At 48.0% G+C, this 24,694-nt stretch overlaps 1 protein-coding gene across 2 annotated transcripts in view; it reads right to left on the bottom strand.

Moving 5' to 3' along the window:
* Positions 1 to 8,668: 8,668 nt before the first annotated feature.
* Positions 8,669 to 24,694, bottom strand: part of LOC120979517 (FRAS1-related extracellular matrix protein 1-like) — a 221,425-nt gene continuing 205,399 nt past the window's right edge. The window contains exons 33-37 of one of the 2 annotated variants that reach the window (XR_005774308.1): positions 23,163 to 23,278; positions 21,619 to 21,704; positions 20,886 to 21,343; positions 18,309 to 18,312; positions 8,669 to 8,681 (exon numbers count right to left, since the gene is read on the bottom strand). Coding sequence is in view for 1 of the 2 variants with exons in the window: in XM_040408315.1 (XP_040264249.1) it covers positions 21,150 to 21,343; positions 21,619 to 21,704; positions 23,163 to 23,278 (396 nt within the window). In the remaining variant the exon portion in view is untranslated. Of the gene's footprint in view, positions 8,682 to 18,308; positions 18,313 to 20,676; positions 21,344 to 21,618; positions 21,705 to 23,162; positions 23,279 to 24,694 lie in introns of those variants that run through there. The other variant, XM_040408315.1, reaches the window with a different exon arrangement.

Raw genomic sequence — 24,694 nt, 5'->3', positions numbered from 1 at the left:
GCAGTTATATTCTTGTACATAGGAGCAGTATTATAGCAGTTATATTCTTGCACATAGGAGGCAGTATTATAGTAGTTATATTCTTGTACATAGGAGGCAGTATTATAGTAGTTATATTCAAGTACATGTAAAGGCAGTATTATTATTACTCAGCAGAGGGCAGCATAAAGTATTATTAAAAACACATTGCAATTCTCCCTGTGTTTAATGTTTGAGATTTTCTGCTATTGATTTTTTTCACTTACGCTTTAGATTTCTCCACAGGAAATCTGACATATTTGCTTCCAATTATCTTTACAATAGTTTCTGGCATCCTCTCGCTGACAGTCTGCGGATTTCTCCCGTGAGACATAAATTGACTCGGAAATCAGGAAAGTTATAAGTGCAATATTGTGGTGTCCTGGTGCCTAAAAGTGGAAAACACAGATGACGGGGTTGCATCATATAACTGGTTAAATTTGCTTTTCAGGAATATAAGAAAGATGCTCTCCAGTATTCTCTCTGATAACAGCCTCATCGGTAACTAGCCAGCTTTCTTTCACTGGGATTAAACTAAGAAATGGATGAGTAGAATTTAAGTGGCTTTGTCAATGAACTGGAAACTTCTCCTGACCTTTTACTTCTACTTCTCACAGCTGAGGGTTTGTTTCATCTATCCAGTCTGGACAATCTTCTGTGAGTCACACAGTCTAGATTCTAGAGTGATACATTTTTTCGTGCAGTGATACATTGTATCAACTATCAGGACAGGCGAGAGATCTGTGCTGGTGATGTTTAGCTCACAGAGGATTGTCTAGACTTGATTCAATTGTAACAAACCTCCAGCATTGAGAAGCATTAGGTCTGTACATGTCTTTTTGTTCTGTACATAAACAGAATATTCTTATTTGCAGACAACAAACATAACTTTGTAGCTTTAAATCCATATGCAGATGAGCCGTTAAGTGCACTAGGAGCCAGACTAAGCAATTTTATTTCAAGACACGGAGGCTTCATATTGCTTAACCCTTTCTTTACTTTACACAATTAGCAGCAAAGAATTAAACAACAAAATCCACCAATGGGCATACAGCCCTCCCCCTAGCCACAGTATAAAGGGAACACCCCATAAGTCCTTCCTCCTCTTTCTTTGCTGCTGCACAAGATAAGTATTCCACCCTCCTGCTTGCAGGGGTGGTGGTATTACGGTTTATATATATAATTCTACTGTTTATTCCATTTTAGGGTGATTTATTGCCCCCTTATGGTTTATTGTCTATTCTGACCGTTTTGCTGCGCAGGTTTTTGTCTTGCCATTTTTCCTTACAGGGTCCGGTCTGTTTCTCCCACCTTCCCCCCCCCCCCCCCCCTTTTTCCCTTCCCTTAGGATCGGGGGGTCTGTTGTGACTATTTTCGGTATTTATCCTCTTTGACTTTATACCGGCGGTTACCTTATCTTCCGTCGCTCTGTCGTGTCCGAGATCTCGCGGCGTCTCGCGGGATCTCGGCCGCCATCTCATCTTCCCCTACCGCTCGTTCCCGCCACTCCGGCTGCTACGTCCGAGATCTCGCGTTACTTTAAGCGGGATTTTGGACGTCTTCTGAGGTGAGCCGCACTGCTGTATTCTTTCGGCTTGCGGTCTCTCTTCTCCTTCAGAAGTCCGGAATGGCGGCTCCTCCTGCTACAGGGTGACTAACTCTGTGGGCATTCCTGGTCAGCCCTTTGGTTAGGTTATTTAGTTAGTTTCAGGTAGTTTTTTCCCTGGACCATTATCCCCTGTTACTGTGCAGGATTATGTCAGCCCAGAAGGCTCCACCTGCGGCCCTTGGGACCCCCTCTCATGGGGACTCCCCTTGTCTCCCACAGAACATGGGTATTATCCCAGGTACAGGGGGGGCTTCTCCGGTACCATCTGACCCACAGGCCCTGACTCTGCAGAGATCTATCTCTGAGGCCATTATCTCTGCCATGGGCTCTATGTCATCAGTGTTAACACACTCTATATCCCAGGTCCTAATAGCCAATACCTCATCTTCGGTGGCCCCTCATCCCATGCCTATACCAGCCCCTAATGCCTCCAGAACTGGTATGACTGATGGCCTGGTTCCATCCAATGACAGCGCGCCTCGGCCGCGCAAAAGAGCCTGTCCGCGCCAGGCAGAAAAAGCACGGCATTGGAAGTCTGCTCGGTCCCACCCCGAGCTAGATTCTGATTCCAACGGTGAATCTGAGGAGGAGGCTTTGATTGAATCCTATAATGATTCAGAGGAATTTGACGATGATGTGTCACCTGCTCAGGGGACATCTGTCTCCTTTTCATCCTTGCCTCGGCGACCGGTAGAGGTCGACCCGGCGGATCCGACCCATTCCGTTTCCCTTATGGATCCGGCAGGGGAGGCTCTTTTTGACCCGGACTCCCTACACCACCCCAGGTCCGCAGAATGGCTTCCAGCCCCCCACATCTCTAATTACTTAGAGTCTATGGTCCGTAAGCCCCTCAGCAAGGAGGCACGGAACAAGCTCCGGGCAGAATGCCCTCGCCCGGCAATACCCAATAAGGTATGCGAAACGCCGGTCGTGGACCCAAAGATGGTCCAATTCCTGTCCAAAACAGGATTTAGCCCCAAAAGAGGCCTAGACTCGGCCCTAAAAGCTTGCCAAGACAAGCTACTTGACATTATGGGGCCCTTAACAAAGATTTTTGATTTGGCGGAATCCGCCAAGGCTGAAGGCCAAATGGTCGACCCGGACGAACTCCGTGGTTGGGCCCAAAGAGCCATTTGCATGGCAGGTAATGCAAACACCTCCCTCAGTATTGAACGGCGCAAAGCCATTTTGTTAAAAATTGAGCCAAAATTGACCAATATGGCTTTGTCGGAGTCCGGCAAGGATGCCCAGGGTTTCCTCTTTGGGGATCCCTTTAGTAAGGAACTAGGAAAGTTCGTAGGGACCTTTACCGCATTGGATAAAGCCCAAACATCGATGCGAAGGGTTTTCAGTGGTAGGGTTTCCACCAGGGCCGGCAGTATCAGGGGCCGCCTGTCCGGCCGTTCCTCTTTCCAGACCCGAGGTTCGGGTCGAGGCTCCTTCTCGTCATACCGACCGCCTACCCATGAACAGAGACATCAACCGTCCTTCTTCCCTTCCCGTGGTGCTTCCGGACGGGGAAGACCTTACAGAGGAAACCCAAACCCCAGACGCCCATTCGGTAAGTCTACCTCCCCTTCTTCCTTTTTCGGAAAACTGTGTAGGGGGCAGACTCCAACATTTTATTCATGCTTGGGCGCTCATTACAAACGACCCCTGGGTATTGTCCACGGTTCAGGGGTTCCACATAGAGCTAGTCGCCCCACCGGTGCTTCCATCCCCACTGTATCCCACAATCCGTTCACAGCAATCCCAAGACCTTATAAATGTGGAGCTACGGGCTTTGTATCTCAAGGGGGCAGTAGAACCGGCCCCTCTCGATCACGAAGGGGTAATCAGCAGTATTTTCCTGGTGGAGAAAAAGGGAGGCCAGTTCCGTCCCGTTATCAATCTCAAGGCACTGAATGTATTCGTCAGGTACAGACATTTCAAGATGGAGGGCATCCATCTTCTAAGGGACATGCTACTGCCCGGGGACTGGATGGCCAAGTTAGATCTCAAAGATGCTTACTTGACGGTTCCGATTTCTCCTCCTTCCAGGGATCTTCTACGTTTCCATTGGCAGGGGACGGTTTGGCGCTTCTCGTGCCTCCCCTTCGGTCTCTCGTCCGCCCCCTGGTGTTTCACCAAACTGATGCGTCCGGTAGTGGCATGGCTCCGCTATCGGGGGGTGAGACTCATAATCTATCTGGACGATATTCTGATTATGGCGGAGGACCGTCCCTCTCTGCTGTCCCACCTGCAGATGTCAATTCATCTTCTTTCAGCTCTGGGCTTCATTATCAACCGAGAGAAGTCTTGCCTAATTCCTTCTCAGTCCATAGAGTTTCTCGGATTCCAACTGGACTCTCTGTCCTTGACTCTCAGTCTTCCCAATTCGAAGGTGCGGTCGATGCGCAAAGAGTTGCGTCGCACTCTATCCCTTCCGCAGATGTCTCTACGTCATTTGGCCAGAGTCATAGGTCTATTGTCATCTTCCATTCAGGCTATCTTTCCGGCTCCCCTCCATTATCGGGCCCTGCAGCGCCTCAAAATCGCACACCTGCATGCCGGTGCTTCTTATGCGGACCTGATCTCTCTGGATCAGGAAACGAGAGACGAGTTGGAATGGTGGATTGCCAACCTCTCTGCCTGGAATGGCAGGGCCCTGTTCGGCCCTCGCCCGGATATAGTGATAGAGTCGGACGCCAGCCTTCACGGTTGGGGTGCCCATTGCGAGGGTGTTTCCACGGGAGGTCCTTGGTCCACAGTAGAGTCCCACTTGCACATCAATGCTCTGGAGCTTCTGGCGGGTTCCTTTGCCATCCGCAGCTTCACCAGTGGGAGGGCCAAGGCCTGTATTCGCCTTCGCATGGACAATATCTCAGCAGTCCGGTACATCAATTCCATGGGAGGTACCCGTTCGAGGATGTTGACACACCTGGCCAAGGATTTCTGGGATTATTGCCTGTCCAATGGTGTTTCGGTAGTGGCGGAGTACCTACCGGGACTACACAACACGCTGGCCGATTGGAACTCTCGCTACATCTCAGACGCCAGCGACTGGAGGTTAGACATGGAGATATTTTCTATCATCAAATCTCTCTGGGGCCCGTTTTCGATCGACCTTTTTGCGTCACGCTAGAACGCCCAACTGCCCAGATTCTTCAGTTGGAGACCGGACCCGGCCGCGGAGGCAGTGGATGCTTTTCTCCAGCATTGGTCGGAGGACGTGATGTATGCATTCCCACCGTTCTCGATGATTCCTCGGACTTTGGCCAAGATACGTCTTCAATCTTCGGAGCTGGTGCTGATCCTTCCTTTCTGGAGCGCACAGTCGTGGTTTCAGCAACTGTTGGAAATTCTGGCGGAGATTCCCAGGTTACTTCCTCTCCGGTCATCGCTACTGCTGGATCCGCTGAACCATCCTCATCCGCTGGTACTGGAGGGGTCCCTACGTCTTCTGGCGTGCAGAGTGTCGGGTTGTCCTGGCAGACCGAGGGACTTTCGGAGACAGCTATTTTCCTATTGGAGAGCGCATGGGCCCCAGGGACCAGAAGAGCCTATCGGACAGCTTGGCGATCCTGGGCTGGTTGGTGCAGCCTTCGGAACCTGGATCCCACTACGGCCACTGTAGGCAATGTGGTTCAATTTCTTAGTTCTCTTTATGAAGAAGGTAAAGCTTATCGGACTATAAATGTTTTTCGATCGGCTATTTCTTCCGGACATAAGGGCTTTGACGGTTGTTCTGCGGGACGTCACCCTTTGGTGTGCCGGTTACTTAAGGGTTCCCGTTTTGCGCGTCCTCCCAGGCCTCGGTTTTCTAGCTCGTGGGACGTTTCGTCCGTTTTATCTTTCCTGTCATCTTGGCATTCCAATGAAGATTTATCCCTGCGCCAGTTATCGGCTAAATTGGTTACTCTTTTTTGCCTGATCTCTTGTAAAAGGGTTTCGGATGTCCGGGCATTAGATCATGACGCCCGGTCCTTTACTCCTGAAGGGGTAACATTCAATATTTCCCGGCGTACTAAAACAAATATCACTTCAGTATCTTATCCCTCTTTTCCTTCTTCTGTGGCGGTCTGTCCAGTTACATGTCTGAAGGAGTACGAGTCCAGAACTCGGTCTTTAAGGTCATCCTCTGCTTCCCAGTTGTTTATTTCTTTCCGTAGGCCCTTTGCTCCGGTTGCCGCGGTAACTCTGTCGCGTTGGGTGAAGTGGATTTTGTCTCTCTCTGGTATAGATACTTCCATTTTTACGGCACATTCTGTTCGCGGCGCTTCCGCAACTTCATTAACTCTGTCCGGTGCGCGCCTTGAGGACGTCATGAAGCTGGCTGACTGGTCGCGTGTCTCCACGTTTAGGGAGTTTTATTTTAGGCCAGATTCACATGTTTTCGCTTCTATTGTGAATCGACTTTAAACTAGCAATATGAAGCCTCCGTGTCTTGAAATAAAATTGAATGATTTTCCTAAAATATGACGTAAAGTCATGATTTTATGAAAGACACGGAGGCGAGTATTGCCCCTCCCATGTATTGTCCCTCCCTGGGGTTTATTTGTTATGTATATATTTCTTATATAAATGTTTTCTGTCATTATTGTTATTTATGACGATTGTGGATATTGTTGAATTATTAACTTTTTTCTTACCTTGTCTGACGCTATGTCACACCAATAGGATTAACGCTTTGACGTTGCTGGAGATTATCTGTTTGCTTTTCTATCTCTTTTTAAGGTTGATCTCATCAGACTCGTTGAAAAATGGAGAGGATCTTCTTCAATTTTTGTTTACCGTCTTTTCTTCAAGTCGGTGGTTCAAGACATGTTGGTCTTCCGGTTAGAGTTCTCCTGGTTCCGGTTCCAGTTTGGTTCGTTGGTGGAGTTATGAAGACAAAGAAAGAGGAGGAAGGACTTATGGGATGTTCCCTTTATACTGTGGCTAGGGGGAGGGCTGTATGCCCATTGGTGGATTTTGTTGTTTAATTCTTTGCTGCTAATTGTGTAAAGTAAAGAAAGGGTTAAGCAATACTCGCCTCCGTGTCTTTCATAAAATCATGACTTTACGTCATATTTTAGGAAAATCATTCAATTCTGTGCACCCTTTTTTTCTTGATTGGCAGGGTCAGGTTCTCTCATTGTCATCTTGACTGGCCCTGTCAATCAAAGAGGCTGGCATAGGAGCAAGGGTGAACGGAGCGGCTTGTGCCCGCCCTCAGTGCATTTATCTGCTCATTTGCATATGGAGTAAAAGTAACTTTTCGTCAGAATGAAGCCATGGATCACTAAGGCCTCTTTCACACGAACGTGCGCGCTCCGTGGACGTATTGCGGACAGCATTTGCGGATCCGCAATACATGGGCACCGTTCCGTGTGCATTCCGCATCACGGATGCGGACCCGTTCACTTCAATGGGTCCGCAAATCCGGAGATGCGGAATGGTGCGGAACGGAACCCTACGGAAGCACTCTGAAGTGCTTACGTGGGATTTCATCCCTTACTTCCGTTCCGCAAAAAGATAGAACATGTCCTATCTTTTTGCGGAACGGCCGGATCGCGGACCCGTTAAAGTGATCCGCGATCCGCTGCGGCTGCCCCACGGTGGGTGTTCGTGCATTGCGGGCCGCAGCACGGCCACGGGGCGCGAGCGTTCATGTGCAAGATATCCCATGCCGGATCTCAAAACCGGACAGCAAAAATGCATCCATTTGAATAATGCAACCGGCTGCATCCGTTCAGAATGGATCTGGTTGTATTATATTGAAAATTAACAAGAAACTCAATGTAAGTCAACGGGCACTGGATCCAATTTTTTGTGTCTGAAAAAAAAAATCGGATCCGGCACCATTGACCTACATGGTTTTCAGTGCCGGATACGGCTTGTTCAAATTCCCATGCCGCACACAAAAACGTTGCTTTCTGCAATTTTGTGTCCAGCATGGGAACGCAACAAATCGGAAAGCAATGCATTCTGGGGCACTCCGTTCCGGTTTGTTCAGTTTTATCCCCATCAACAATGAATGGTGACAAAAGTGAAGCGTTTTCCTCCAGTTTGGAGACCCTCTGCCAGATCTCAAAAACGTAAAGAAAAATGCAGAGGTGAAAGAAGCTGAAGTGAAAAGTATCTTTCTATTCAGCAGCGCTAGCCCTGCGAGACATTGAGCCTGGTGTAACAGGGAATTTCCTGCCGACAGATTCTCTTTAAAGGTCTCTCTGCATGAAGAGGACCCCCAACAATAAGTGACCGTGGGTTTTTCGCTGTTCAAACCCCCAGTAATCAGCATGATCTGAGTGAACACCTGGCAATAAGTGTTAAATTCTCCTGCGGTGCCTCCACAGGGGAAATGCAGAATTGCACTGTACTGATTGAAATCAATGGGCTGACTATGTAATGCACAGACATTGTGGGTCCTCTAGAGTGGAGCAAGTAATAGTGATGTCCCATAAATGACTTTTTTAGATTTTTATAGTCTTTCCTACCTCTCAGGTGGTTTATCCAGTGAAGCTCCAGTCCTATGATCCCCGGTTTCTCTTAAAGCTGCAGTGGATAATCGAGTATTCCCATATATTCCTAAATTGCTTAGAAACGTCTCTGAGATCCTGTCTCTTTAAGTGCCGGCTCCACTTCTTGTTACTAGGGTGCTGGCGGCAAACACAAGGCCAGGCTGGAGAACGTCTGGCTCCTATATATATATATATATGTGCCGTGACCACAATGGCTGCCGCGGCTGTGTTTATTCTTCAGGTGTGTCTTGTGTCATGTCAGTGACTAATGAGTCTTGGCAAGAAGATAATCAGAACATGAAACAAAAACTAAACTTCCATGTAATCAGGGGAGCTCCTGTTCTCTGTCTGCACATTATTTCATGTTTCTTAGCTGCAGTTTGTGCTGCAGAGCAGCTGTTAGTAAGAAAAACATTGCAACAGCACCACACCTGTCCGTAGGTTGTGTCTGGTATTGCAGCTCAGTTCCATTGAAGTGACTAGGACTGAGATGAAATACCAAGCACAACCTATTGGCTGGAGCTGTTCTTTTTTTTATTTTTTTTAAAGAACACAGTTATGCTTTTCCGATCCTGGACCACCCCTTTAAGGAAGCCATTTTGGAAGTTGTGAGATTGTATTTCCTCATCAACCCACCTGCTTACACAGACCTTTCTGTGCCTTTCATTCCTACATAGACAGGTAAAGAAGGGGGTGCGGGCACACACATGACATACACGCTAAGGCTACATTCGCTTAGCTCTCTGTGACAGCCTGGAAGTGACACCTATAGGGTATGGGAAGATATAAAAATATTTTAATACAATTAATGTTAATTTAATATGAGGTCCAGTCCAACAAAAACACAATTTGCACAATTAAAAATATCCTCAGGGTTGTAAATGCAGAATATTGAGTTCTGAATGGTCATTCTGGTTTCTGCCTCTAGATGGCACCAGAGTCAATGGATTTGACATAAATGTAATCCCAACAGTTCTCTCCAGTCTGTTCTTTTGGAATCTTAGTCATTTACATGATGGGAGTTGTAGTACGGTGTGGTTGTCTTTGACTGTATCTCATTTAATAGACTTTTATAGTGTAAAACATAAACTTCTTGGAATATAAAATGCAGAAGGCAGGGAAAATATAATTATTTAAGAAATAATTATACTTCTTATAATTCCACTGGGATACCAGGAATATTATTAATTATACTGGGACATTGGGATATAATCAAACCCATAAGCCACCAGGATTTATAGTAAACAAGCAGAAGGACCCGGCTTCACGCGGGTATATTTCATCTATTTCATTGTGTGTGTTGTTATATAGATATCGACAGTATCCCCCATAACAGTGACATCTACTGCACCCCTCCCCCATTAACAGTGACCTCCACAGCGGCAGCCCTTTTATTAGTGACCTCCACAGTACCCCGTCTCGTTATCAGTGATTTCCACAATAGCCCGCCCCCTTAACAGTGACCTCCACAGAGCTCTGTTCCCTTAAAATGTGCCCTCCACAACACCCCGCCCCCTTAACAGTGACCTCCACAGCAGCCGCCCCTAGGGTGGCCAGAGGTCCGGTTTTAGGCCGGACAGTCCGGCTTTCAGACTCCCTGTCCCCCCTCCGGTGCAGGGCCTGGACGGACACAGGGATGTCCCTTTGAACAGCTCACTCTCAGACAGCAGCACTGTGCTGTCTAAGCGTGAGCTGCAGGGAGAAAGTCACCCTCCTTCCCACCCCTGCAGCTGACGGAAGTTGATTTTTACCTTCATATTTTCAATCCCCGTCGGCTGCGGAGTGGGAGGGGACGTTGCCTAACCGGGTTGGGCGTGGCTTAGCTGGACCTGGGGGCGGGGTTTTTAAGTCTGTCTTTTGAGGGTGGCCTGAATGGCCACCCCACCTGCCCCCTGAACTGTGACCTCCACAGCACTCCGCTCCCTTAGCAGTGTCATACACAGCGCCCTGCCCCTTTAAAGCTGACCTACAGCAGTGATGAAAAATGGCGGGGTTGTTATGGAAACCTGGTGTAAAACTGTGTGTCTGTGGAGACTAAGGGCCTGCGAGCTTCTATTGGCTGATAAGGGACATGTGACCATGTGTATGGCAGGCTTCTATTGGCTGATAAGGGACATGTGACCATGTGTATGGCAGGCTTCTATTGGCTGATAAGGGTCATGTGACCATGTGTATGGCAGGCTTCTATTGGCTAATGTCTTTTTTGGGAATATCTCAGGAACGGTATGTGCTAGAGAGCTGAGACCCGGTCTAAAACCTTCCCGGACACCTGATGTACCTGTGTGCCGAATGTCATGATTGTAAATGCGACGGTGCGGATTCCTTTAGCGGACACACATACACTCAGCTTTATATATTAGACCGACTTTTCACTCAGCAGCATAGACATAATGAATCCCCTGGACACCAGGGACAGTATCAGACCCTCTGGGCCACCTGGGGTGTTACTAAACTCAATGGCCACAGGGACTTATTTTATTGGTCACCAAATTATTTTACCAAAATATTTTAGAAAATCACTAACTGTTATGTTCCCTGCGCCTCCAGGGACACAATTATTCCTCATGTAAAACTATCCCGGCTTCATAGCCTTAGAGGCAGTGTAAGGGGTTCATACGACCATGTCATGGATTTACAGGTTTGGTACATTAGGGGGGCAGTGACATCATCAGCTGTGCCACGTGGAGACAATATACAGTATGGTTTCACCCGATATATGCCAATTTATGCCCTTCCCTCTTCACATCAGGAGAGATGCTTTACACAGTCAGCTTGGAGCCAGGCGGTGACATCATCAGCGCCCCCCAGATAACCCCGCCTCCTCTCTGCCCTGTGCCTTAAAACTGAAACTGTCCCTTTAAGAGTGTGACCCTCCTGTGATGCCAATTACACCCAGAACCTCAGATTTATCGCTTGGTGTAAAAAAATGATGCCGCCATCTATTGCTGAATGATAGTAAAAGAGCATCTTCAGAAATAGGGGTTTCTATGACTCCCCGGACGATAATTCCCAGGATTTGGGATTATGACGCGTGATACGAAGAAGATTTGACCTTTTCAGAATTCTATAACGCGATGGACGGAGGCGAGGAATCGGAATTTTGTCACTTTTTTCATATTGTATCAGAGTCGGGGGGACGGTAAATTATAGGGGTATTATGGGCTTAAGTGGAGGCGCCAGGGGGGCACAGATGATCATACAGCGCCCTGTAATGAAGAAGACATTTTGTTTGCAAAAGATATTTCAACAGATTCTTTCACTTTATGATCCTGGGAAAGTTGGGTGACAACCAACGTAGTCAACATTACAGCTTTCACATGAGCTTTACCAGAATGGCACATATATAGCTATATCGTATATCATATATCACCGCACAGCCAGGCAGCTCTGCCGTTCAGGAGCCCGGAAAGCTGGGTGATTGACAGCTGTCCGCAAGATCCATTCTCACCCAGCTTTCCCAGACACCTGAATGGCACATATGCCAAATTATTCAGACTCTCATATATAACCGCACAGCCAGGCAGCTCTGCCATTCAGGAGCTTGGAAAGCTGGATGACTGACAACTCCAAGCGACAAGATCCATTCTCACCCAGCTTTCCCAAATCGTACTATTTCTGTGCCATTCTATGGAAGCAGTGATATGTAGCTGCATGCGCCAGCGGCATGGACGCTCAGAAGACTGGGAAAGCTGGGTGTCAGCCCTTTCACAGTCGTAATGGTGACCTAATAGTTGTCACTCACCTTTCCTAGGGTCCAGCATTGTCGTTCAGTATGCTGGGAAAGCTGGGTGTCAGCCCCATTGGATCTGCAGTCGTAATGGTGACCTAATAGTTGTCACTCACCTTTCCTAGGGTCCAGCATTGTCGTTCAGTATGCTGGGAAAGCTGAGTGTCAGCCCCATTGGATCTGCAAGGGCGGCCACAGCTTTTTCTGAACCAGATTTAAGTCGGCAAACGTCACGGAAGAGGACGAGTCAAGGACATGAATTCAGTGGTAATTTTCTACCTTAGCGCCAATTCCTTTTGTTCCAGGCGCCTTTTTGTCTCGGCCCCGCCCTCTTTACCAGGTGACGGATAAGATAACGCACGGATCTGACAGATGAGAATTCCGGTTGCAGACGAGATGTTCCTTGCACCTGAAGCCGCTATTAAAATTCGCCGCCTCCCCCCCCCCCCCATGCTTGTCATATAATTACATTAAATGCACTGATTAGACAATACAATATCCGCCGCGCGAGCGCCAACTCCGCGAATACATTAAGTCAGGACGATGAGATCTCGCTGCCGGTGACCTTTTCTAATGCACCAGGCATAAATCTGCATTGTCACCACTTTTGAGGAGCTGCATACCGTCCTCTGATGAATGCATAATGAAAAGCGTATAGTTCTCCCTGAAAACCTGCTCAGCGAGGACGCCGCACAGTCCGCAGAATGGACGCTTTATATAGTGTGTTGTGTAAGCAGTTATTTTCACTGAGGCAGGGATTGCTCTGGCCCTGGAACCTGAGGGGCCCAATAGCCCATGTGCACAGCAGTACTCTATACGGCATGTGATAGATGAATGGGGACGGTTCTGCATCAGGGTCCAGGAGCTGCGGGGCCACAGGTGAGGCAGAGGCTGCAGCTGGTCCCGCTGGGTTTGGGGGGGGGCTAGTAAGAATATGGCTTTAGATAGAACCTGTAATCCCCACTGACATCTGTCTGTTTTAGTAACTACTTGCATTCCCCATGTGATAACCATTCTGGGGCATCTCTTCTTATGACTCTATGTTGTGCTGTTCCCATATTATTACTGCTAGAAGCTATGAAGGAATTACCAGCAATGAAGGTGCAGATGGGTTTTATCCAGTCAGTGCTACCAGCGTCAGATCCCGCACTGGTGACACCCAGATCGACCTTTATTGCAGGCAATGCATTTATAAAATTCCAGAAGGAATAATAGAGATACATCGCAACCTAGAGTTATATGGAAAGATGCTCCCGATTTTTTTATTCCATAGGGAATGCAAGTAATTTCTAAAACAGGAGAGGTGACCATTCCTCTTCTAAGGCCTCTTGCACACATGGATCCGCAATACACGGGCACCGTTCCGTGTGCATTCTGCATCACGGATGCGGACCCATTCACTTCAATGGGTCCGCAAATCCGGAGATGCGTAACGGAAGCACAGAACGGAACCCTACGGAAGCACTACTGAGTGCTTCCGTGGGGTTTCGTCCCGCAAAAAGATAAAACACGTCCTATATTTTTGCAGAACGGCCGGATCGCGGACTTATTAAAGTGAATGGGTCCGCTATCCGCTGCGGCTGCCCCACAGTGGGTGTTCGTGCATTGCGCCACGGGGCGAACACGTTTGTGTGCAAGAGACCTAAGACTTCACTAGTTTTACCAGTTTCTGTCTGTAGAGTGCACAGTACAGGTAAGTTCAGAATTAGAGCTCATGCATGTGATCGTATCTATTTTGCGGTCCACAAAACATGGATCCTCAAAAAAACTGATGACATCCATGTGACATCCATGTTGCATCTGTTTTTTTTGCGGATCCATTGTAACAATGCCTGTCCTTGACCGCAAAACAGAGAAGAATAGGACACATTCTATTTTTTTGCAGAACGGACTTGTGGACATTTCCATTTTTTTTTTTTTTTTGCGGACCCATTGAAGTGAATGGTTCCGCATATGGGCTGCAAAGAAAACAGAACTGAAACGGAAAGAAAATAAGTTTGTGTGCAAGTGGCCTTTGTGGGGAACCAAGAGTACATCTGTCTTGGCTTGTTGCCTGTGATTACAAACTAGAACACTCTAGAACATTAAGTCCAAGATGTACATAACACAGGAACACAACTTCCCCCACTCTCCCTCTCTGCTGTTTGATACAATGTATCAGTCTGGCTGTTTACCTCACAGAGGATTGTCCAGACTGGATACAACTGTAACAAACTCTCAGCTTTGAGAAGCATTACATTTGTTCAGGTGTTCAGCCACCGGATATAACCTGGAAGGTTCCCATTCACTGACTGCAAGCAGAGATTTTAAAAATGATGAGAAACTAAAAGACACATCAATGTTAAAATGGTAACATTTCATTATATAATGGCTGAGCTTTATCTACAAAGAAAAAACAACCAAACACAATGCAGCAGCGCTCTGCAAACCAAATAAAGTACAATAATGCCATAGTAATAGAGAATATTCTGGGGCTAATGCTGCGCTTATTTTGTAAAATTGAGATTCTTGGCAAATACATTTTGCACAAAATTATTTGGGCCCGTCTGCCACACGTCAAGGCGATCTCTGTAAGACGGGAACCTAACACTAAATGCTACCTGTTCTGTGCCATAACGACCACCATAAAATTCAGAGAGTGTAGGTTCCACATGCATGCCCGGTCCACTCTGCTTTTTATCAAAATAGCCTCCATTAAATTCAGGGGATGCAAGTACCAACATGCATGCTGAGCCCACCTTATACCTCTCCTGGTGCCAAATGGCCTCCAATGAATGCAATGAGAGTCCACTCTATACCTATTGGGATGTACTGACTGACCCCCTTTTTCTTTGCAGTTTGTACTGGAGTTGTGGCTGACTTCATTTAGTCTTGCACCCCTGACCAGCCTGTCTGCCCCATAGGCTGATTTAGGCTTCTTTCACACTACAGTTATTTTTTTCCATTTTGCGGGCCGTTTTTTGCGTTCCATATGCGGTCCGTATACGAAACCATTAATTTCAATGGGTCTGCAAAAAAACCCAGAATGTACTCCGTATGCATTCCGTTTCCGTGTTTCTGTATCTCCGTTCCGTGCAAAGATAGAACATGTCTTATATTTGGCTGCAAATCACGTTCCGTGGCTCCATTAAAGTCAATGGGTCCGCAAAAAAAACGGAATGCATACGGAAATGCATCCGTATGTCTTCCGTATCCATTCCGTTTTTGCGGAACCATCTATTGAAAATGTTATGCCCAGCTCAATTTGTTCTATGTAATTACTGTATACTGTATATGCCATACGGAAAAACCAACCGGAAAAACGGAAACACAACGGAAACAAAAAAACAGAACAACGGATCCGTGAAAAACGGACCGCAAAACACTGAAATAGCCATACGGTTGTGTGAAAGAGGCTTAAGGCTTCGTTCACATCACCGTTCAGCCTTTCCGTTCTCCTGCTCCGTTTCAAAACAGGAGAACAGAGACGCATTCGGCACATAACTGACGCCTTTTGACCCCATAGACTATAATAGGGTCCGTTAAGTTTCCGCTCAGATGATGATTTTGGACCGGAGACAAAATCATCTGAGCGGAAACCAAATGGACCCCATTATAGTCTATGGGGTCCAAAGGCGTCAGTTATGTGCCGAATGCGTCTCTGTTCTCCTGTTTTGAAACGGAGCAGGAGAACGGAAAGGCTGAACGGTGATGTGAACGAAGCCTAAGTATAAGGCCTCTTGCACACGACCATATGGTTTTGCGGTCCATTTTAAACGGATCCGTTTTTCCATTTTTTTGTTTCAGTAGTGTTTCTGTTTCCGTTACGTTTTTCCATTTGGTTTCACTTTGTGTTCCGTTTTTTGCAGATCGCAAACGGAAACGGAAGCATACAATAAGGTTTAAACAGTAAGTATAGAAAAAAATTGGGCACAACAATAGATGGCTCCGCAAAAACGGATACGGAAGACATACGGATGCATTCCGTATGCATTCCGTTTTTTTTGCAGAACTATTGACTTGAATGGAGCCATCGAACGTGATTTGCGGGCAAGTGAATGGTTCCACATACGAACCCCAAACGGAACAAAAAAAAAACTGAATGGAAACAAAAAACGTTGGTGTGCAAGATGCCTTAGGCCTATTGCACACGACCGTATGGCTTTTTCAGTGTTTTGCGATCTGTTTTTCACGGATCCGTTGTTCCATTTTTTGTTTCCGTTGTGTTTCCGTTTCTGTTCCGTTTTTCCGTTCCGTTTTTCCGTATGGCATATACAGTATACAGTAGTTACATAGATAAAATTGGGCTGGGCATAATATTTTCAATAGATGGTTCAGCAAAAAACGGAACGGAAACGGAAGACATACGGATGCATTTCCATATGTGTTCCATTTTTTTGCGGACCCATTGACTTGAATGGAGCAACGGACTGTGATTTGCGGGCAATAATAGGACATGTTCTATGTTAAAACGGAACGGAAAAACGGAAATACGGAAACGGAATGCATACGGAGTACATTCCGGTTTTTTTTTGCGGACCCATTGAAATGAATGGTTCCGTATACGGACCGTATACGGAACGCAAAAAACGTCCAGTAAACGGAAAAAAAAACGTCCGTGTGCAATAGGCCTAAGGCCTCCTGCACACGAACGTATTTTTTTGCGGTCCGCAAAAACGGGTCCCGTTTTTCCGTGATCCGTGACCGTTTTTTCGTCCGTGGGTCTTCCTTGATTTTTGGAGGATCCACGGACATGAAAAAAAAGTCTTTTTGGTGTCCGCCTGGCCGTGCGGAGCCAAACGGATCCGTCCTGAATTACAATGCAAGTCAATGGGGACGGATCCGTTTGACGTTGACACAATATGGTGCCATTTCAAACGGATCCGTCCCCATTGACTTTCAATGTAAAGTCTGGAGTCCCTATACCATCGGATCGGAGTTTTCTTCAATCCGATGGTATATTTTAACTTGAAGCGTCCCCATCACCATGGGAACGCCTCTATGTTAGAATATACTGTCGGATATGAGTTAGATCGTGAAACCTCATTTCCGACAGTATATTCTAACACAGAGGCGTTCCCATGGTGATGGGGACGCTTCTAGTTAGAATATACTACAAACTGTGTACATGACTGCCCCCTGCTGCCTAGCAGCATCCGATCTCTTACAGGGGGCTGTGATCAGCACAATTAACCCTTCAGGTGCCGCACCTGAAGGGGTTAATTGTGCTATCATATCCCCCTGTAAGAGATCAGGGCTGCCAGGCAGCAGGGGGCAGACCCCCCCCCCTCCCCCCTCCCCAGTTTGAATATCATTGGTGGCCAGTGCGGCCCCCCCCCTTCCTCCCTCTATTGTAATAATTCCTTGGTGGCACAGTGTGCGCCCCCCCGCCCCCCCCCCCCCTTCCTCCCTCTATTGTAATAATTCCTTGGTGGCACAGTGTGCGCCCCCCCGCCCCCCCCCCTTCCTCCCTCTATTGTAATAATTCGTTGGTGGCACAGTGTGCCCCCCCCCCTTCCTCCCTCTATTGTAATCGTTGGTGGCACAGTGTGCGCCCCCCCATTGGCCCCCCTCCCTCTATAGCATTAACAACATTGGTGGCCAGTGTGCGGACTCCCATGTTCCCCCCCCCCCCCGATCATTGGTGGCAGCGGGTTACTAGCAATAGTACAATAGTAAAAGATTCATACTTACCTGGGAGCTGCGATGTCTGCTTCCGGCCGGGAGCTCCCCCTACTGGTAAGTGACAGTTCATTTAGCAATGACACTTACCAGTAGGTGGAGCTCCCGGCCGGACACGAACATCGCAGCAGCCGGTAAGTATGAATCTTCTACTATTGTACTATTGCTAAGTAACCATGGCAACCAGCGTCCTGGTTGCCATGGTTACCGATCGGAGCCCCAGCGATTAAACTGGGACTCCGATCGGAACTCCGCTGCCACCAATGATGGGGGGGGGGGGGGGGAAGATGGGAGTCCGCACACTGGCCACCAATGTTGTTAATGCTATAGAGGGAGGGGGGGCCGATGGGGGGCGCACACTGTGCCACCAACGAATTATTACAATAGAGGGAGGGAGGGGGGGGGGCGCACACTGGCCACCAACGAATAATTACAATAGAGGGAGGGGGGGGGGGCCGCACTGGCCACCAATGATATTCAAACTGGGGAGGGGGGGGGTCTGCCCCCTGCTGCCTGGCAGCCCTGATCTCTTACAGGGGGCCGTGATCAGCACAATTAACCCCTTCAGGTGCCGCACCTGAAGGGGTTAATTGTGCTGATCACGGCCCCCTGTAAGAGATCGGGTGCTGCCAGGCAGCAGGGGGCAGTCTTGTACAAAGTTTGTAGTGTATTCTAACTAGAAGCGTCCCCATCACCATGGGAACGCTTCTGTGTTAGAATATACTGTCGGTTCTGAGTTTTCACGAGGTGAAAACTCAGCTTTGAAAAAGCTTTTATACAGACGGATCTTCGGATCCGTCTGTATAAAAACTAACCTACGGCCACGGATCACGGACACGGATGCCAATCTTGTGTGCATCCGTGTTCTTTCACAGACCCATTGACTTGAATGGGTCCGTGAACCGTTGGCCGTGAAAAAAATAGGACAGGTCATATTTTTTTCACGGCCAGGAAACACGGATCACGGATGCGGCTGCAAAACGGTGCATTTTCCGATTTTTCCACGGACCCATTGAAAGTCAATGGGTCCGCGAAAAAAAGCGGAAAACGGCACAACGGCCACGGGTGCACACAACGGTCGTGTGCAGGAGGCCTAAAGCTGTAGCCTGCTCTCCCTGCACTCACTGGATAGGTGTAGAGTGGGCTCTCATTGCATTCATTGGAGGCCATTTGGCACCAGGAGAGGTATAAGGTGGGCTCAGCATGCATGTTGGTACCTGCATCCCCTGAATTTAATGGAGGCTATTTTGGCACCAAAAATGATAAAAAGCAGAGTGGACCGGGCATGCATGTGGAACCTACACTCTCTGAATTTTATGGTAGCCGTTATGGCACAGAACAGGTAGCATTTAGTGTTAGGTTCCCGTCTTACAGAGATCGCCTTGACGCGTGGCAGACGGGCTCAAATTATTTTGTGCAAAATGTATTTGCCAAGAATCTCAATTTTACAAAATAAGCGCAGCATTAGCCCCAGAATATTCTCTATTACTATGGCTTTATTGTACCTTATTTGGTTTGCAGAGCGCTGCTGCATTGTGTTTTTTTTTCTTTGTGTTTCTAGCCATGGCAGCGTGCCCCTGCGCATTGGGATGTGCTGACTGACCCCCTTTTTCTTTGAGCTTTATCTACAGGAATAAATCTGCTTCCGTAAAATAATAATGGCCAAGATATTCCAAATAATTCAAAAAAATCAGGCGGAAACTGAATCTACTTTTTATTATATGTAGAAATGGCATTGATTATATCATAGAACCTGCGTATTGCCGAGTGGACAGTGAAGCAGGAAGTGGATTGGCTGCAACAATCTAAGAAAAATGTAACAATGTAACAAGAGTCACATCCTTAAAAAAATATTTATATTATCTATTTCTGGGAAAGCTGGGTGACAACCGCTATGGATGCCGTTAGAGCTTTTCTTAACAGCCTAGTTATGCACTAGTGCAACCATTGCCACTTAGAATTCTGGGAAGCCATCTGACAACCCCTTTCTTACTTATACCGGTTGCTTTATTAGTTGTCACCCAGGTTTCATAAGCTACTAGTCATGCAGCACTATGGGGAAGACTGGGAAAGCTGTGTGATATCCCATATCACGGATGTAATGGTGTCCGTATTGGTTGTCGCCCCGCTTTTGCAATCGGCCTAGTTATGCAGCTGTTTAGCGAAATATGAGATATATGACTTCATAATCAGGAAGCATGGCCATTCAGAAGACTGGGAAAGCTGTGTGGCGATCCCAGCTTGAGCTGTACTGTAAGGCCTCTTTCACACGAGCGTGTCCGGATGCGTTGCGGCAAACCCGCGCGAGTAGGTACGCTATTGCAGTCAGTTTTGACTGCAATTGCGTTTCGTTGTTCAGTTTTTTATCACGCGGGTGCAATGTGTTTTGCACGCGCGTGATAAAAAAATGACTGTGGTACCCAGACCCGAACTTCTTCACAGATGTTCGGGCTTGGGATCAGTGTTCTGTAGATTGTATTATTTCCCCTTATAACATGGTTATAAGGGAAAATAATAGCATTCTGAATACAGAATGCATAGCACAATAGGGCTGGAGGGGTTAAAAAAATAAATAAAAAATAATTGAACGCACCTTAATCCACTTGTTCGCGCAGCCGGCATCTCTTCTGTCTTCATCTTTGCTGTGCGCAGGAAAAGGACCCGTGGTGATGTCACTGCGCTCATCACATGGCCCGTCACATGATCCATCACCATGGTAAAAGATAATGTGATGGACCATGTGATGAGCGCAGTGACGTCATCAAAGGTCCTTTTCCTGTACACAGCAAAGATGAAGACAGGAGAGAAGCCGGGCTGCGCGAACAAGTGGATTAAGGTGAGTTAAATTATTTTATTTTTTTTAACCCCTCCAGCGCTATTGTACTAAGCATTCTGTATTCAGAATGCTATTATTTTCCCTTATAACCATGTTATAAGGGAAAATAATACAATCTACAGAACACCGATCCCAAGCCCGAACTTCTGTCTGGGTACCAAACATGCCGGTTTTTCTCACGCGCGTGCAAAATGCATTACAATGTTTTGCACCCGGGTGGAAAAAACGCAAAATGGAACGTAATCGCAGTGAAAACTGACTTGTTTTAGTATCAAAATCGCACCATTTTCCCTGAACGCATCCGGCCCCGATCCGCAACGCCCGTGTGAAAGGAGCCTAATGGTGGTTTTACTGGTTGTCAACCACAGACACAATGCTTAATATCACAAAACTGAATAAGTATCAGGAACAAATATGGGCCCCAAGGGGCCCATAGTTAATATAAAAAGTGGACCCCCTTCCATTTCTGACTCATTTGATCACACCCCACCATCCTAGGACTGGATGTCCCAATTCTTGTAGTCCTCCCCACCCCCCTTTGTAGCAGTGAACTGGGCCCTCTCATCTCAGGGGCCCCATAGCTGCTACATGGTACCTATGCCCTTGCTTGCTGTTTCTGCAGAGCACAAGTGGATTGATGCATTTCCATTATATCGAGCAGATTTGTGTGTTACCATAAAAAGGGCATAAAAGCCGCCCTCCGCCTCCGCGAGGCACCAAGGAGCGGTTGCATTTAATGCAGGCATTGTGCGGTGTGACCAGACGACACTTCAGGGATGGATCATAAGTCTTAAACCCTCCACGTGTTGAGAAATCCTATAAGGGAAAAGAGCAGATGTAGCGGTGCCTCTGACCGCAGCCGCTTATCTGCCATTCTCTCCTCCGCCCGACCAGGACACAATTCTCTGCAGATTCACGAAGACGAGATTCAGTCTTTTTAAAGTTACTGAGAGTCCAAGGTTGGCCGTTCGTCCACTGCCAGCTAGAGGAATCCCCCGCACGTCTGAGCCCTGCAATGGAGACCGGAATAGTGAAATATCATCATAATAATAACGAATCTGTATTACAAGGGCTGCAAGAGATACAAATATAATATGGCTGGCTTGTTACGGAAACAGCGCCACACCGGTCTGCAGGTTGTGTCTGGTATTGCAGCTTGGCTCTTATGACAAGAATGGAGCCGAGCTGCAATACCATACACTGCCTGTGCACAGGTGTGGCGCTGTTCTGGGAAGAAAGCAGCCTTGTTTCTGTAGTCCTTTAAAGACTTTATTCTCTGCCTTACCAATCCAAAATGGCTTTTTGTCTGCAAACTTCCAGAGCCACTTCATGGCCGCTTCTGAAGGCACGCTGGTTATGTGGCTGCCGTCCCTGAAATCCATAAAGCTGAGTATTAGGCTGCAGTCCACAATCTCACCCCACTAGTAATCATATGAGTGGACAGGTCACTGCTTCCTGCAAGGCAAACACAACCTTCACCTCTGTGCTGCTGCTCCTTTCAATATATCTCTGCCTGTGCGCCCCAAATTCATGAGAAAGAGCTCTCAGTGGTGACACAAAGAACCATTCAGTGCCAACTTGGCATCATGGTGTGCCAGCACAGAGCCAAACTGTGCCCACAATCCCTGGACACCACCCGGAGAAGGCCTTATATTGCCCACATGGAGCCATTCAGGGCACAAATTTTGTCAAATAGGAGCCATGTAGTGCTATATTGTGCCTACGTAGTGCCAAGATCAGTGCATTACTCTCCTGAAATACTCTGTGCTGCTATGCAGTGGGCAACGCTCCTTCTACTATATAACTCTCAGTTGTGCCTCCCACAAGATCAGCACACTACTCCCCTGAAATACTCTGTTCTGCTGGGGCAAGGTTCCTTGTATTATATAACTCCCAGTCTGTGACCTCCGAGAAGATCAGCGCCATCCTGAAATACTCTGTGCTGCTTGATGGCCATAGCTCCTTCTATATAACAATAAATCTATGACCTCCCACAAGATCAGTGCGCTCCCCTTCTGAAATACTCTGCACTGCAGAAGGCAACACTCTTTCCGCTATATACCTCTCAGTCTCTCAGGATCAGCACCCTCCTCTCCTGAAATACTCTGTGCTGCTTGATGACCATAGCTCCTTCTATATAACAATAAATCTATGACCTCCCACAAGATCAGTGCGCTCCCCTTCTGAAATACTCTGCACTGCAGAGGGCATACCTCTCAGTCTGTGGGCTCCCACAGGATCAGCACCCTCCTCTCCTGAAATACTCTGTGCTGCTTGCTCTGTTCACAGCGCTCCTCCATGTGTCTCTATTTTCCTCACATCATGGCACTGCCCCTTCACATGCAGCGCTGTCCTCACTAATTAGGCCTCATGCACATGACCGTGCTGTTTTTTGCGGTCCGCAAACTGCGGATCCGCAAAAAACGGAAGCCGCCCGCATGCCTTCCGCAATTTGCAGAACGGAACGGCCCATTGTAGACATGCCTATTCTTGTCCGCAAAACGGCCAAGAATAGGACATGCTATATTTTTTTGAGGGGCCTCGGAACGGAGCAACAGATGCGGACAGCACACAGAGTGCTGTCCGCATCTTTTGCGGCCCCATTGAAGTGAATGGGTCCGCATCCGAGCCGCAAAAACTGCGGCTCGGATGCGGAACATAACTACGGTCGTATGCATGAGGTGGACAGGTCACTGCTGCCCACAAGACCAGCACACTCCTCTTCTGCTGCTGCCATCTGGTTGGCTGCAGCCTTCTGCCCCCTGGCACTGCAGTCCTGAGGCTAATAATGCTGCCATGCCGGGCACTGATAGTGCTGGGACGCCTTACGTTTGTGCACAGCGGCGCTCTGCGTCTTCCCAGGTGGATTTCTGGTGAGCACTGAGGTAATAGCAGGATTTCTGGTGCAGGCTCCACCCGGCAGGACATATCCTTGGCTTCTCATCCTACAAAACGGAGTCAGAGGGATTCATGAATCAAAGTGATAGATGTGATGTAAGCAACACGATGACATAATCTGATTTATCGCGTTCTGCTCTCGCTGTAATGTCAGTCTGCAAACTATCATCTAATGGCAGAAGATACAATGTCACACTGACCCTCTGCGCACACACTGAGGATTAGTATACAGGTGGGGGTCAGATAGGACAACCGTGCTCCTGTGTGCAGCTTCTATGGGGCCCAAAAGACCGGGTTCCATGGTCCCTTGTCCCCAAGGGGTTACACTTCTACTGGATTTGGGGGGAGGGTTTTCTCCAAGCTCTACCTCTGGGATTGTTCCTCGAAAAGGGCCACAAAGTGGGAGAGGGTTATGAATATTTGCATAAAAGTTGTTTTTTGGGCACTCATGGATGGACCTGGGGCTGGGCAAATGTTGGGAGGCATACCAACCATCTCTCCAAGAAGTGTGCATGCAGGGGTGCTTCAATAGGGGGCATAACGCAGTCACACCTGGTGCCAGAGGGGGTGCAGGGATTCATCTGTCACATGAGACCAGCATAACAAATGCCATACAGTAGATGTGGGGCCCTTGTTACTGATACCTCTTACCTGTGTATATCAATTAATGCATCACCAGTGGGCTACCTCAGGGGTCAGTATTGGAGCAGTCACCGTCACTAGTGGGGTATCTCAGGGGTCAGTATTGGAGCAGTCACCGTCACTAGTGGGGTACCTCAGGGGTCAGTATTGGAGCGGTCACCGTCACTAGTGGGGTACCTCAGGGGTCAGTATTGGAGCAGTCACCGTCACTAGTGGGGTACCTCAGGGGTCAGTATTGGAGCAGTCACCGTCACTAGTGGGGTATCTCAGGGGTCAGTATTGGAGCGGTCACCGTCACTAGTGGGGTACCTCAGGGGTCAGTACTGGAGGGGTCACTGTCACTAGTGGGGTACCTCAGGGGTCAGTATTGGAGCAGTCACCGTCACTAGTGGGGTATCTCAGGGGTCAGTATTGGAGCAGTCACCGTCACTAGTGGGGTACCTCAGGGGTCAGTATTGGAGCGGTCACCGTCACTAGTGGGGTACCTCAGGGGTCAGTACTGGAGGGGTCACTGTCACTAGTGGGGTACCTCAGGGGTCAGTATTGGAGCGGTCACCGTCACTAGTGGGGTACCTCCGGGGACAGTATTGGAGGGGTCACCGTCACTAGTGGGGTATCTCAGGGGTCAGTATTGGAGGGATCGCTGTCACTAGTGGGGTACCTCCGGGGTCAGTATTGGAGGGGTCACTGTCACTAGTGGGGTACCTCAGGGGTCAGTATTGGAGCGGTCACCGTCACTAGTGGGGTACCTCCAGGGTCAGTATTGGAGGGGTCACAGTCACTAGTGGGGTATCTCAGGGGTCAGTATTGGAGGGATCGCT

The sequence above is a fragment of the Bufo bufo genome, chromosome 9, assembly GCF_905171765.1.
Source record: "Bufo bufo chromosome 9, aBufBuf1.1, whole genome shotgun sequence".
NCBI classification, from domain to species: domain Eukaryota; kingdom Metazoa; phylum Chordata; class Amphibia; order Anura; family Bufonidae; genus Bufo; species Bufo bufo.
The sequence above is the reverse complement of the archived record's forward strand: the minus strand, read 5'-3'. Positions and strand labels throughout refer to the sequence as shown.